This window comes from Limanda limanda, chromosome 17 (assembly GCF_963576545.1).
Source record: "Limanda limanda chromosome 17, fLimLim1.1, whole genome shotgun sequence".
In the NCBI taxonomy this organism is placed as follows: domain Eukaryota; kingdom Metazoa; phylum Chordata; class Actinopteri; order Pleuronectiformes; family Pleuronectidae; genus Limanda; species Limanda limanda.
The window spans coordinates 3,785,610-3,799,840 of NC_083652.1; the positions used below are offsets into that span (position 1 = coordinate 3,785,610).

Genomic DNA, 14,231 nt, shown 5'->3' on the forward strand with positions numbered 1-14,231 from the left:
GAAAGTCGTTCCACAATAAAGCTTTCAGCAGCCGTGGCTACAGGAGGCCGCAACAATCAAAGGACGAAGAATTACAGGTTAATTCCTTTCTCCACTGTGTCCTGAGCCTTGAAATATTAGAGAGATATTGCTGCTGAAGCAAACTGGGGGATTGATGCTCCACAAGAAGAAACACAGCACCGATTCCATTACAAAGTCTTACAAGACAAAAAAAGAAAGAAGAATCGACACATTTAATGTAACTGATGGAGTAAGTGCCCGCGTGTCTCGGTCCAGGCCCCTCAAGACGAACCACCTCAGCCTAATGGTACTGCTCCCCGGCTCCTGGTCCTGCCCAGGCAGCAGAGGACTCTCACCTGGCCTGCAGGTGCTGGGCTCCGGGCAGAGATGTGACCTTTCCCCGCAGCACTGACTCCAGCAGGATACAATCTGATGAATGTAATGTTTAACAGACCAAAGAGAAGCTATGCGTGCGTAATAATACACTGATGTCTTTTTCTTCTGACTGGAAGGAAGCAGGGCAGTTATAGCATTAAAAAGAGAAGGTTTGTCTGTTTAATAAACAAACTGAAAACACTGTGTGGTCCTTTCTCATCAACCTCAATTTGGCACTTTGCTTATGGGGTGCCTTTAAACTCTGTTGGTTTTTCTGCACACTGGAAAGGTCTGTGAGTGTGTGCTGGGCGTTAGACCTCTCCTCCTGATGGTGCCATAAAAAAATATTTACCTTTTCCAAAGGGCAAGTGTCACATCGCTGCTCATGAAGCTGGATTTGTGGATTTGATTGGGCGACTTGTCCAATTAGTCCACATCCCCATGGGCTGATTGTCTCTGTCTCCACCTTCACATGCATCATTAATAAATTATTAAATATTTGACACATACACTGGTTTATATGTCATAGACATGTCTGAAATAACTGCAGCCATGTGGTGAACTTAAAGTATGTTTATAATGTAATTTTGTTCCACTCAGGTTTATCAGGCATTCCCCTCAGTGGTTGAAATATAAGTACAATTGTTCTGTTTTGGTTTCATTCAAAAGTAGCTGTAACATTTCTTTCGTTATTCACTGATAATGTGTTGTGCATTTCTGTCCACATTCAAAGTCTCTTGTTGTATTGTTAGCATATTTTACGGCCATTTTTCTCTCTGGCATTTTGCTGCAATATTCTTCTATAAGCTTATTAAAATCTCCTTGTTGCCAAATGTTGATATTTTGTCAAGACAAGTGGATGAAGAAGGAATCTGAGCAGCAGAGAGCTTTCAGCAGCATTGGAGAGGTGTGAGACTGTAAAGAGTGCAAGGTTGTAGGGACAGATCTGTCCAAGGTCTCAGCTTATTAGGATTGGATGGTCCTAAACACTCTGTTAAGGAGCTCTGGGGATTTTTGGGTGGTTCTATGTGGAATTCTGTACCATTTGGGGTTTTAATGACTTCCTGCAAAGGTGTAGAGTAGAGAGAGATGCAAGTCAAGATAGCTGCTTTGGTAGTGCCAGGGTGACGCCAAGCAGGCATTAGCTTATGCTAGCCATAGGATATACCAGAGAAATGATGTGCATTTGAGAGGTATATTTTGAACAAGTCGTCACATCCTAAGGTCCATGCTCCAGTTCAAGGCCTCCTGGCCAATACAGGTGGCAGAACTGAACAAGCTGTATGGCATTCAGTGTATGGCACTCAGAAAACAAGAACCTTACAGACCACAAGGAAAGGCAAAGTGTGAGAGATACTGTGTATCTTAATGTTCCAACCAGAGACAAATGTAGTTGGCTAGAGCAAATGTGCTGTCCTCCTGTAAACATCGGTCAGCTGATATTTCAATGTCACAGTCCTTTAGGGAGACATAAGATCAAAGATGCCTGGGGTCCAACTGTTGTAAAATGGTGGACATGCAGGAGACAACATAACACTGTGGATCCTTTTATGGGAGGCCCCATTATGAGAGTTCACAGGAAAGAATTGAGCCATTGTGCATCTCCAGTCCCCAAACTGGGAACTAAAACTAGGTCTCAGACCAGCACTCCGCCTGAAGCTGAAGAGGGTCCCGAGTCATCCAAACCTAAGCGTGAGGTTGTTGAGGAAGTCCATCCTCCTTCTAAATGTGTCAATCTACCTAAGAAACCTGTAGCATCAGAAAGGATTGATTACCTAGTGGCTATATTCAAAGACATCATTGACACTGACAGAAGAATCAAGTTTCACAGGTAGGAGCAGGTGTTAGGGGAACACAGGCTGTGTAAAATGATCTCCATTTTAAGTTAATGACAGCGACTTGCCTCACGCAGAAGACAGGGGCAGACCTAAATGCCTTAGATGGAGATAATGGTTGAGGGTGGAGAAAGGGCGTATCCACCCATTCCTGATGTTAGAAAGAGCAGAAATGGGTGCTTTAGTTTTTCAAGCATTCCTCATAGAGGTTGAAATGGAAGTACATGTGCATGTGTGTACATGTCCAACAACCGCAGTTATTGTACCTAAATGTATCTCCTCTGACCCACAGGAGAGTTTTTCCCAGTTTGGGCCCCTATTCTTCGGCAGTAATACGGTCGCTGTCGAAAATATATTTAACTAACCCTTTTTGTAATGCGCTGGTGCTGTTACAAGGCTTTGGCACGGTGACAACCTGTCTAGGATTCAGGGAAAATTATGGTTCTGCTTAAAATAGGCCATAATGGCGGCCCCCTAAGGTTACTGACCATCGTCATGCCTACAACAACACGTGGTTGAGGTTATAGAACATGTTGTCATGGAGAAAATAAACAACATTGGGAAAGGAAAACAAACAGTAGTGTCCCTGTTAAAGTACAAAATATTGTCATGCAGTCCATCCGCCTTGACCTTCTCCCAACTTCAATCAAAACCTGTGGTTTGGGGGGATCTGTTTAGAGTAATAGGAAGAGTAATGAAGTCTCACATGACACTACTTTTCACTGAACAATAAAACTGTGGCTCGTGAGTAAACAATTCATATGGTTCTGTTTTTTACACGTGCACAGTCTTCATTTAGAGGGGCCCTTTGTCCAAATGTATTTTAACTGCTGTGTTATCATTCTGTGTTCACATGATCAGGTCTCTAACGTGTCGTGCTCTGCGTGAGAGGGTCAATTGGGGCCCAACATCAAGCTATTGCCCAAGGGCCCCTGAGGAGTTGAATCCAGCCATGCACCGACTCATCATTGGAATCTCATTCTAGCATAATCTGTTATTTCATACTGATGCAATTTGATGCCTGAGCCCAGACAAAACCTGGTATTCTGTGTTTCATGGATGGATTTGCAGACCAACAGTGTCATAAGAGTGAGGTTTTCAATATGTGTAAATATCAGGTTTAGTCTGGCTGAGATTTGCATGGTTGATGGATTCCATCAATTGGAAACATCATACAATTGTTGCATTATATTACATAATTTGACATGTTCCTCCCACATGCAAACAACTACTATAGTTTATTTGTTAGCTTGAGGCTACATCCAGTTTTAGTTTAAAAACTAAAAATCACTTTTCTTACTTTTTTATTTTGCGTTCCCAATCCAGCAGTATTTTCAATGACTTTGGTTCAAGGGTTGTATTTCAGTCTGAACGGACAAAAATGGAGATGTCTGGAAAAAAGGATGCAGACACCTGCCACCCACAAATACATAGACCAAACAGATTTTGAAACATTGATTGGATCTGTCCACATGTATGTGTTAGTTAAAACTGTTTCAAAACAAAAACCATCTCCATCCATCCCAAAGTCTCATTATACTTATGTTTTATCCTATATTATCTTATCTTTAGTCGAGGCCGATGCTGTTTGTTTTCGGCTGGATAAGGGTAATGTAATCCGACCTTGAGTCCCCTCAATTAATTTAATATATTTTGGTTAAAAAATGAATAAAATGATATTAAGGCAAAACAAGCTGCAGCAACATTGTGCCAAAAGTGCTGAATTGCACCTTTTTAGACTTTTCATTTGGAAACTGCATTGACAAACCAGTGCAGTGCCTCTGTGGCTCGTTTCTCAGTGGATGAACGCGCATGTCCATGTGTCTCTGCCTGTCGGATTTTTGTCATCTGATTGAGAAAAACACTGGATGTGTGTGTGAAGTCTGCAGCATATCTGTCAAACCCACGCTCCCACAGAGGAGCTGGACTTCCTATCACAACTTTTCCTGATCCTGTTCCAAAATGTAACGGCTGGAAACTCAATCAGAAGAATACTTGGCGGTGCTCTGACAACACTGTGGATTTCCCCTGAAGTCTGAGTAACGAGCACCAGGTCCAGCTCTGTATGGATGTGTAAATGTGCACGCTCAGTGTGTTTGATCTTCCCATATGGAAACGATCCGACCTCAAGTCGTCATCGTGATGATGATGGAAGGCAGTGTATACAGGCCTGTAATAATGTAAGTGGAGGTGGAGGACCAGGCCATAAATAAGGGCATGTTTGAATAGGATGTGGACTGTTTGTGTGTGTGTGTGTGTGTGTAGGCTATGTGTGTATTGGAGGAGTGGTGGGGGTGTGAGGATTGAGGAGGGTGTGTGGGGAGTGTGTGTGTGTGTGGGGGGGAGACTTCCGAGTCAAGGCTTAAATGTTTGGCCTCGCGAGCCGAGCGGTTTTATCAGTCTGGGTGCTGACAGAAGTTCACAGAAAGAAGAGAGTTGGTGAAGCAGGAGAAGACGTGAGAGGGGAGAGGAAATGGACGGAGAAAAGTGTGCATGAAATAAAAGCCAATGGAAGTTACTAGCTTGTCTTTCTTTTTATCCCAATTTCTGATCAGTTAAAAGTTAACTAACATTTCACACTTCTATTTTCTCCTGAACTGATCCCTGTAGAAATCTAGTTAGATCGACCCTATAACAACACCACGGACTCACAGCAGAACTCTTTCTTCACAGTAAATGCAGGAAGCAACATTTTTATTACATTTTTTTCTCATTTTTTATTTTTATGAATGTTCTTTTTTTTATAATCTGCACTGTGCACATGCTTTTTACCCAAAAAGAGAAAAAGGATGACAACATAAAACAAACACCATCAATCAAATAACGAACTAAAACAACAATTAGAGTGTGTAAAAAAGAGACCCGACCCACTAAAATGGCATAAATAGGCAGTTTCATGTTGTTGGAAATTTCATTAATTGCTACGTCATCATCGTCATCAATCATCAATCATTACCATAACAACAACAACAACAACATATAAGTGAGAAGTACAGTAAAAAGTGCACCATCATCATTTTTAACTTAAAAACTATACAGCTGCCAAAGATAAAATTGTTAATGATAAACTTCTAACAATATAGAAATGTTTCCACGATAATTGTTCCACGAAGAAATGAAGCTATAATTTTTATTTCTTTTTTGTTTGTTTTAAACACTAGAGTAGGCTCTGCTTGCTCGACTTGGATGGACCCCTCCCCTCTCGCCAATCAATTTTTTCTTTTTTTTCTTTTCAAGTTCGTGTTCTTGCTTCATTGCATCATTTTTTTCATCATCTACAGTCAGCAGCCAGCGGCGTGAGGCCCCTGCAGTCCGTCCAGTTCACCAGCCGCCATTTTGGAAACCCACGTTTCCTCACGTGGAGAGGATCCTGGAGACGGCTGGGCAGTCCAGTGGCCTCAAGTAAGAATAAAACAACGACCCCAACCCACCCACCCTCACCCCTTCTTGTCCAACATTTACAACCTCATTGTCCCCCGTCTCTCTCCCCTTTTCACCCCATTCCCCTGAAATCCACTATTTCTTTCCCCCCTACATTTGCTTGTGGGTTTTCTCGCAGCAATCCTCATTCACAGGGACCTGTGGTCCCGCTGTGCCCGCCACCGCCACTGCCACTGCCACAGGGACCCCTCCTCCTCCTCCTCCACCTCCGCCTTCTCCACTTCCGCTTCCTCCACTTCCATCCCCATCGTGCAGTTCCTTCTCCCTCCTTTCCCGCTCCACGGCCTCCTGCTCACTCTTGCTGCTGGGGAACTTGTCCTTGTTGTTCTCTTTCTTCCACTTCATCCTCCTGTTCTGAAACCAGATCTTTACCTGCCTCTCTGTCAGGGCCAGTGCGTGTGACACCTCAATGCGGCGTTTCCGGGTCAGGTAGGGGTTGAACAGGAACTCCTTTTCCAGCTCCAAGGTCTGGTAGCGGCTGTAGGTCTGGCGGCCACGCCTCCGGCCCGCAGCTAAAAGTAGAAATTGGTGGGGAGAGGGGAGAAAGTAATTGATTGAGTTATTGAAGAAAAATCTGCATTCTTATATCTCACATCTTCACATGGTCATACTGGCTTTAACAAATATATCCCACAGGGACAAATATCAAATATAGACAACCCAATGGATTCTTTACGACAAAGCTTGTTATTTTCGGGGTTTATATCTAAATTGCTGCAATATCTAATCAATACTTCCCACGATCAATACTTCTAATCAATAAGACCCACACCAACGTCTTCATGCATTTTTTTTTCTAACCAGGAGTGTGAAGGACTTAAAATTTCCAGTTAAAATCACATTAAAGTACCAAATCCTCACATTTACGAGTCTCAAACAAAAGAGGGTTTAGTTTATTACTTAGGAAACTGTGCAAATTAATAGTCAAATTTATTTCAATTGATGACTACCAACATAATCATTAAACACCGCAGATTTAGTTTTTATTTGATGAAACAATTGTCAGAGCGTCACAATTACAAAACTGGAAACTTGTTGATTTGGTTTGGGGTTAATTTGAATTTGAATGGTGGATGAGCCTCCGCCATTTATTTTAGTTGACACGGAATGTGAATTAATTCCTTGGTCCATTGGATGAGCTCAATGAGAAACACATGAGCAATATATATCTCTGTATATAGAGTTATATATTATTCATGTGTGTGTGTGCACATGAACTTCATGATAATGTTTAAATTAAGTTAAAATTCAGTAAATGTGATGAAAAAACTCAATTGGATCCTCATGTGAGTTTGATGTGCAGGAGTCCCTTATATATATACACAAAAAACACACACACACACACACGCACACACACACACACACACACACACACACACACACACACACACACACACACACACACACACACACACACACACACACACACAATGCTATAAATACATTGTAAACATGTGTCCATGATTTTGACTCAAAAAGAAAAAAAGGATGACATCGTAAATGTAACACCATCGATCAAAGAACAAACCAATGACATCAATTAGAGTGTGCAGAAAGGGACCCGACCCACCTAAATGGCAGAAATAGGCAGTTGCATGTTGTTCCAAACCTAATCAACTCCTAACAATATATAAATGTTTCCACGATAATTGTGCCACAAAGAAATTAGGCTATAATCTGTCTCTCTTTTTTGGTTTGTTTTAAACACTAGAGTAGGCTTTGTTTGTTTGACTTAGATCGACCCCTCCCCTCCTGCCAATCAATTCAATCTTTTTAAAAAAAAATTCAAATTCTTGTTCTTGTTTCATTGCAAAATTGTTTTTTTTCCACAGTCAGCAGACAGCGGCGTGAGGCCCCTGCAGTCCGTTCATCTCACCAGCCGCCATTTTGGAGACTCGCGCTTTATACACGGATTGGATCCTGGAGACCGAGGGGCACTCCAGTGGCCTCAAGTAAGAATAAAACAACGATCCCACCCTCACCCCTTCCTGGCCAACATTTACAACCTCATTGTCCCCCATCTCTCTCCCCTTTTCACCCCCCTCGCCTGGAATCCTCTATTCTTTTTCCGCCCTGCACTTGCTTGTGGGTTTTCGACGCAAACTTGATGGTTCGGTTTGGGGTTAATCGAGTTGAATGGTGGCAAAGGATGAGCCTCAAACATTTGTCACTGAATGACCATTCAATCATTCTTATAACTCTCAGCAACAAAGAGAAATCCACCGAGCACTCACAGAAGTGCACATAAATATTTGATGCTATAAATACATCGTAAACACTTTTAAGGGGGAGAACCGATCCTAAGCGGTCTGCGATGAAGAACAAAGACTTCTCTTCAGAAATAGCGCAGCGCAAACAATGAGGAGTGAATATGAAGACAATTGATGTCTGAAAACCAAACAGCTCATTTACTCTGCTCGCTCTTTGTTTTATGTTGCAGCTTTGAAAAGAACACGGGCGCAGAGCTGCTACACAGAGACAATAATAATACCCAATACTTAATAAACACACGTGAGACCGGATATGACACACACAGGACAGGCATGGAAGAATATGAGTTATGACTGTTAAAGCTGTGAAACAGTATCGTTCAGCTGTATCCCGTGAACACATAGTTGATCCTTTTAAGTGGGCGACACTAGAATTAGGTGCTTAAAATATCCTAAATTGTCAGACCTGTAGATAATAAGGAAAAAATTAACAAATCTTTAGTAAAAATAAATTACACAAAAGTATTTACGCATAAACAGGGAGCATAAAGGTGCATAACTGCCGACACGTTCAGGATAATCGTGTAATTAATATTTATTTGGTGTTAGCGTAACCATTAAATAAAACCAGTGATGACAAGGCATTGATATAAATAGGTGCGGTTAGTGCACGTGTGTTAAATGTATAATATATAACGCTAGGGCCAACACTGCAAAGGTAACACACTACAATCCATTAAAAATGGTAGAATTAAAATATTTCCTGTAAATTAAAGAAAACACTGTTTCTGGACCAGAGGGGAATTCTCTGCTGCTGTTTATTGCCTCGTGTAGTGATTTGCTGTTTGAAACAGACCTACACAAAGTATCTCTCTCTCTCTCTCTCTCTCTCTCTCTCTCTCTCTCTCTCTCTCTCTCTCTCTCTCTCTCTCTCTCTCTCTCCAGGACAGGAAAGTTTCTGGATTAAATTAAGGGCAGTGACTTTGATGGACACACATTTTTGTCTATAATTATATAGAAGTCCTGTATTTGATCGCATCATCTCATGTCACAAAGCCGGAGGCTAAACGGTGAAGCTCTCGTCAATCTCTGTTATATATAAGCTGCCACGGACTCCTGCCCTGCAGGATGGTCTCTACCTTTGAAAGAAAGTGTCTTGGTCTCATTAGATTTCCACATAGTTTCCATCTATGGGCACAGAGCTGCTATTTATATAGAAGCAGGCAGAAGAAGGAGAAGACAAGGGAGTCTTTATGGAAATGCATAAACTTGTAAGTGATGTAAATGTCTTGTATGTGTTATCTGTCTCGGGACTGGCGCCGTGATTTCGTGCTAGAGAGACTAGAGGGAAGTCGACGCCACATTCACTGCTGTCACCAGCCATGAATTAAGGGAAATGGGAAACACTTTCCTGGATAAAATAACAGCACGGACGTTTGATCCAAAGGGTTTTTGACGGACTAACACACACAGAGAATTTCACCCCCAACCCTGGCTGCGTCACACTATCACACCTTGCCATAATATATCTTTGCTTATATGGATCAAACAGCTATTGGAGAAATAAATCCCTTTTTAATTCTTTATTATTTGACATTTTCCTGTGAAAACAGGAGCTAAATTACTACACGTCGTTTTATTGTTTGAGAAAACGACACAGGCCTTTGGGATTATGAGACTTTTTAATATGAAACCTTTACAAAGCCAATTAAATAAGCCCTAAACAAATGCATGGCAGTTGGCAGTTGACATTTTGGAGGGAGGAGAGACGAGGTTTCCAGTGGACAACAGAAGCCAGTGAGAGCCATGGCAAAAGACACTAATACTATTACTGACATGCATTAATTCTTTGGCCTAATCAGATTTTCATTCTCTTCTCTTTTCATGTTTAAGGTCGTACAGAGAAAAGGATCCATCAATATTTCCAACCACAGCGGTAAAAGTCGTAAAACGGGCTCATATTCAGTCTAAGTCGGATATTAAACCTCCAGCTCGGGGGCTCGGGAGTATTTCAAACCATATTCAGCGAGCAGGAGCCTCCTTCAGTGCTCGGGTTATAGCATAGGAGGTGTGGAGGTGTGGAGCCGGAGATATTCCTCCTTATAATACAAATTATGAAATGTGCCCCCTCATTAAAGGGAAATTTCCGAGGTAAACGTGATAACCCACCTCTGCCGCGGTGCTCCATCCTCCCGCTCCACTCATAAAAGCCTGCCCGCCTTTTTCTGCTATTATAACTAATAAATCCTTACACTGAGAAAGGACAATATCCCATTGAACCGAGCCCGGGCTGTAACCCCTGTGTGCACCAAGCTTCCTCGGACCGTATAGCTGTGCAGGTTTGCACGGCTTGACTCGCCTGCCTCCCTGTTTAGGCTGGACTTTTTGGCCCCTGGATGAGCAGAGCTGCCTGCAGCCGGGGTTGGGACGCCGTTAACTTAACCGCCTGAAAACCGTGAGCCTGATCAATGGGGTAATCACTAAAGAAGTGTGGCCCGTCGAATAGCTTGGAATGATTTGAAAAGCGGACACAGAGGAGCGCGGGGAGTCAAGTGCCAGGGAAATATAACAGAGGCTTTAAAGATGTAAATGATGACAATTTACAGGCGGCACGAGCAGGAAAGTGTCAGTGCAGACACACAAGTACCAATACACTGCTGGGAGCCGCTGAGCAGGAAACACTGCAGGAAAAAAGTGCTTATATCTAAGAACAGCAGCGCCTATTAAGTAAACTATATCTGTTCCCACTGTTAGCTGAGCAGCTGTGTAAATGGAAAGCAGGTGAACACAGACCTGCTTTTTAGTCTAATATATTACATTTTTGTTCTAATTTATGATGGTAACCATGAAGCCCCAAAAGTACAAAAGTCTTGTATAGATCATAAGATTTCTGCAGTACACTTCAAAATAAAATAAACACACACACGCACGCACACGCACACACACACACACACACACACACACACACACACACACACACACACACAAGCACAACACAAGAGTTATGGGCTCAAACAAAATAGGCTACTATACATGTCAATCCATTCCCTCTCTCTCTCTCTCTCTCTCTCTCTCTCTCTCTCTCTCTCTCTCTCTCTCTCTCTCTCTCTCTCTCTCTCTCTCTCTCACTATAGCTCCCATAATCCGTTTTATTGTAGTATTGCTTAAAGCCATCAACTATAAACCCTTCTTCCTTTTAATGCAAATCATTTCTAAAACCAACATTTTTTTAATCGTCCTGTGTGATTTATAGTCCAAACGACTCGAACCAATCGGGCCTGATCCACATTCCCAGGCTTCAGTGTGTGTGTACATACATGTGAGTATGTACACAAAGAGAACCGCTAACTGCTCACATGTAACACCCAGACACAAGTCACAGAGGCAAAGCAGAACCACGCGCACACGGCTCTGGGGATAATCTTGATATGTGAGTTCAGGGATCAGACCTGAGAGTTCACACCAGGCCTGTAGCCAGCTATGAGGTCACCGAGGGCCAGACCTCTGTCAATTTTTAGAGCTAAAAATAAAATTTGACGTTAAATGTGCATGCTGAATCACATGCTTAATTCAAATTTGCTTTTTAGTGCCTGCTATGTGTGTGTGAGTCTGTGTGTGTGCATGGGAGTGTGAGAGAGCATTGTGAGGCAGGGTGCGAGCCAAGCATCTTGAATAAGCACTTCCCCTGAAAGCAGTTTGAATTACGCACTTTGGACAACAGCACTGAGGTGTCTTGTGTGTGAACTCCCAGGCAGCGTAGCAGTCAGTTAGACAAAGCAATTATCGTCATGCCATCCTCTGAAGGAAACTCTCAATAAGGTGGCCTGGTCTAATGTCTGGAGGAAAGGCTATTGTATGAAACGTGAAAATGTGTAGGCTACTCTGGCTATGTACTATGTACTGTGTGTGTGTGTGTCAGACAAACAGCCCCACTAAACTCTATACCTTCTCCCTCTCTCACTCACATTTGTTTTTCATGTCCTCACAGCTGAATGTTAAAACCTCACTTTACTAGTTACTACTTAGTAGCAGTTTTACTTCGAAATTAAATATTTAAAAATTTTTGAATTCCAAAATTTTTAATTAAAGAGAAGTAGATGTAATTTCAAAGATTTAAACACTATTAAACTTTTTGATGTGAAATATCAATATTGCATACAACCTTTTAAAAGTGTTTTCACATTAAAAATACATTTTACGAATTTTCACATTAATTTGTAAGCTAAAATTATTTTATTTCCCTCATGGCCTTTAACCATAAAAATAAAGGACAAATGCCTATGAGCAGGTTTGGGATTTTGTCTTCTTAGGGGCAAGATACTGTTTCAAATAACTTTATCTTAATAATCATGCTTAAAACTGCATTAAGTATTGTACTGCTCTCCATTATGTTCTTTTGATTTATAATTCACAGCAAAGCGCTCTCATAAAATAGCTCCATAGCAGCTTTAACTATTTACACATTGATATGAAGTCTAATTTAACAATGTCTCATCCCCACATCAGGGCAGAGATGACTAAAAGGTGTAAACCAAATTAAATTAGATGCGTTTCTGACAAAGACGCAAATTGGACAACAGCGTCATGAAGAAGAGATGAGGAAGACTGCGGCTGCATAAAAAAAAGACTGGAGGAGGACGGAGAGGTGGAATAGACAGACGGCTAAATTTACGCACATGTGGGTGAGTGCGTTTCCTTAAGATGATTGTGGTTTTTTTTTTACATTTTCACATTTACAGCTCAAACTCTAATAAATTGTGTGTCCTCAAATAGAACTGAGGCTCCTGTGTGTAAATCTTACGGCCCCGGTGCACACATCACACACGAAGCTGCTAAATCTGACTGAAATGACCTGCTTTTCGTTTTATTATCCACACACACACACACACACACACACACACACACACACACACACACACACACACACACACACACACACGCACACACACGCACACACACATGCTCTCTGTACACGCACGCACTCAAACACACGCACTGCTTGCTTCTTTAACCCTGTGGGGAACTGACCACCGTGTAGCCAAATAGTCCCGGAGACCACAGGCAAGTCGTAAAAGCAAAAAAAAAAAGGGCGAAAGAAAACAGTAAAAGTTTAACCCGAGTCAGAGAAAGAGAAAGAGAAAGAGAGGGAGAGAGAGAGGGAGAGACAGAGAGAGAGAGCACTGTTTCTAAGTGAGTCTCCACCAAACTGCTCGTCCACATCTGCTCTGAGCTGCATATTCTCAAGGTTTTTTTCATGAAGTTCTCTCTCTTCTTTTCCCATCTACCGTCTATTCTCTCCCTCTCTGTCTCTCTCGCTCTCTCTCTGAGCTATCCCTCCGTCGATTCTCTCAGTGCTATATGGCCGGGGCAGTTAAACCTTAAAGTCATTCACAAGTTTTGCTGCTGCCAATAAAACCATAAACCCGCTTTTGTCTCCCGCTTTGAACGCAGGAAGCGCTAAATGCCCTCCTTAAATTGCACGCTTTTAAAAGCAGGTTTTCAACTTTATATGCCCCCCCTCCTCCCTCTACATGTTCTATCTGCCCTGAGTGGAGGAACCCGGCGTGGACACGGATCATTCTGCTCGCTGAGCCTAGAACAAGGCACAGGAGCAGAGGAAAACCAGCCCCTGGAGTCGGTCACTCCGCTTCCTCACCTTGCGGCCTCATCCAGGGGAACAGCTGAGTGGGCGACGGGCTCTGTTCGGTGCCCTCCGCGTCCTCGCCGCCGAGCCCCGGCGCGCCGCCCAGCTTGCAGTCGCTGTACTGGACCAGGTCCGCGTCCTGGGCTCCGAAAAGCGTCTGTCGCTGCAGGGCGTCGTATCCGTAGAAGTTGCCCGGCTCGCCGTGGCATGTGACCGCGCACGGGCTCTGCTGGTACGGGTTGCTGGGCAGCGTGGAGGCGCTGTGGTGGTAGAAGTCCTGGATCTGCGGGGCATGCTGGAAGCTGGCGCCGGAGCCCGGGCCGTACACCACGGTGGGCCGGCTGCCCGCCAGGTCCTGCGCGAAGCCGCACTCGTAGTAGTTCGGACGTAACGAGTCCCCGCTTTTATATTTAGAGAAGAGCGAGTTGACGAAATAGGAACTCATCTTAGTTGGTGTTGTTTCAGTTTGTGTTGGGCTCGGTGGAGTCACGGTGGGGCTGGAGCAGGCGACCGGCCGCTTTCACTTATGTTTTCTTTTTGTTTGGGTCGTGCGCTTCGAGGCGAAGGGACACCGACACACAGAGAGGGAGACTGGGAGAAAGTGAGGCAGGTCTGCCGGTCACCGCCGCTGTGGTGATCCCCCCCCCTCCTCACGGCCACAACAGACGCGCCGGTCGCGATGTGAGTAACGGTAACGGCAGGCGGCCAGCGCAGCCACAGCCACCA

The 14,231-nt window shown here is 43.4% G+C and overlaps 1 protein-coding gene across 1 annotated transcript; it reads right to left on the bottom strand.

The window, feature by feature from the left end:
• Positions 1-5,741: 5,741 nt before the first annotated feature.
• Positions 5,742-13,950, bottom strand: hoxb8a (homeobox B8a). Its single transcript, XM_061090148.1, has 2 exons — positions 13,518-13,950; positions 5,742-6,163 (listed from the first exon to the last, which is right to left on the bottom strand). The coding sequence occupies exons 1-2, from the start codon at positions 13,948-13,950 to the stop codon at positions 5,742-5,744; spliced, it is 855 nt and encodes a 284-aa protein (XP_060946131.1).
• Between the last annotated feature and the right edge of the window lie 281 nt (positions 13,951-14,231).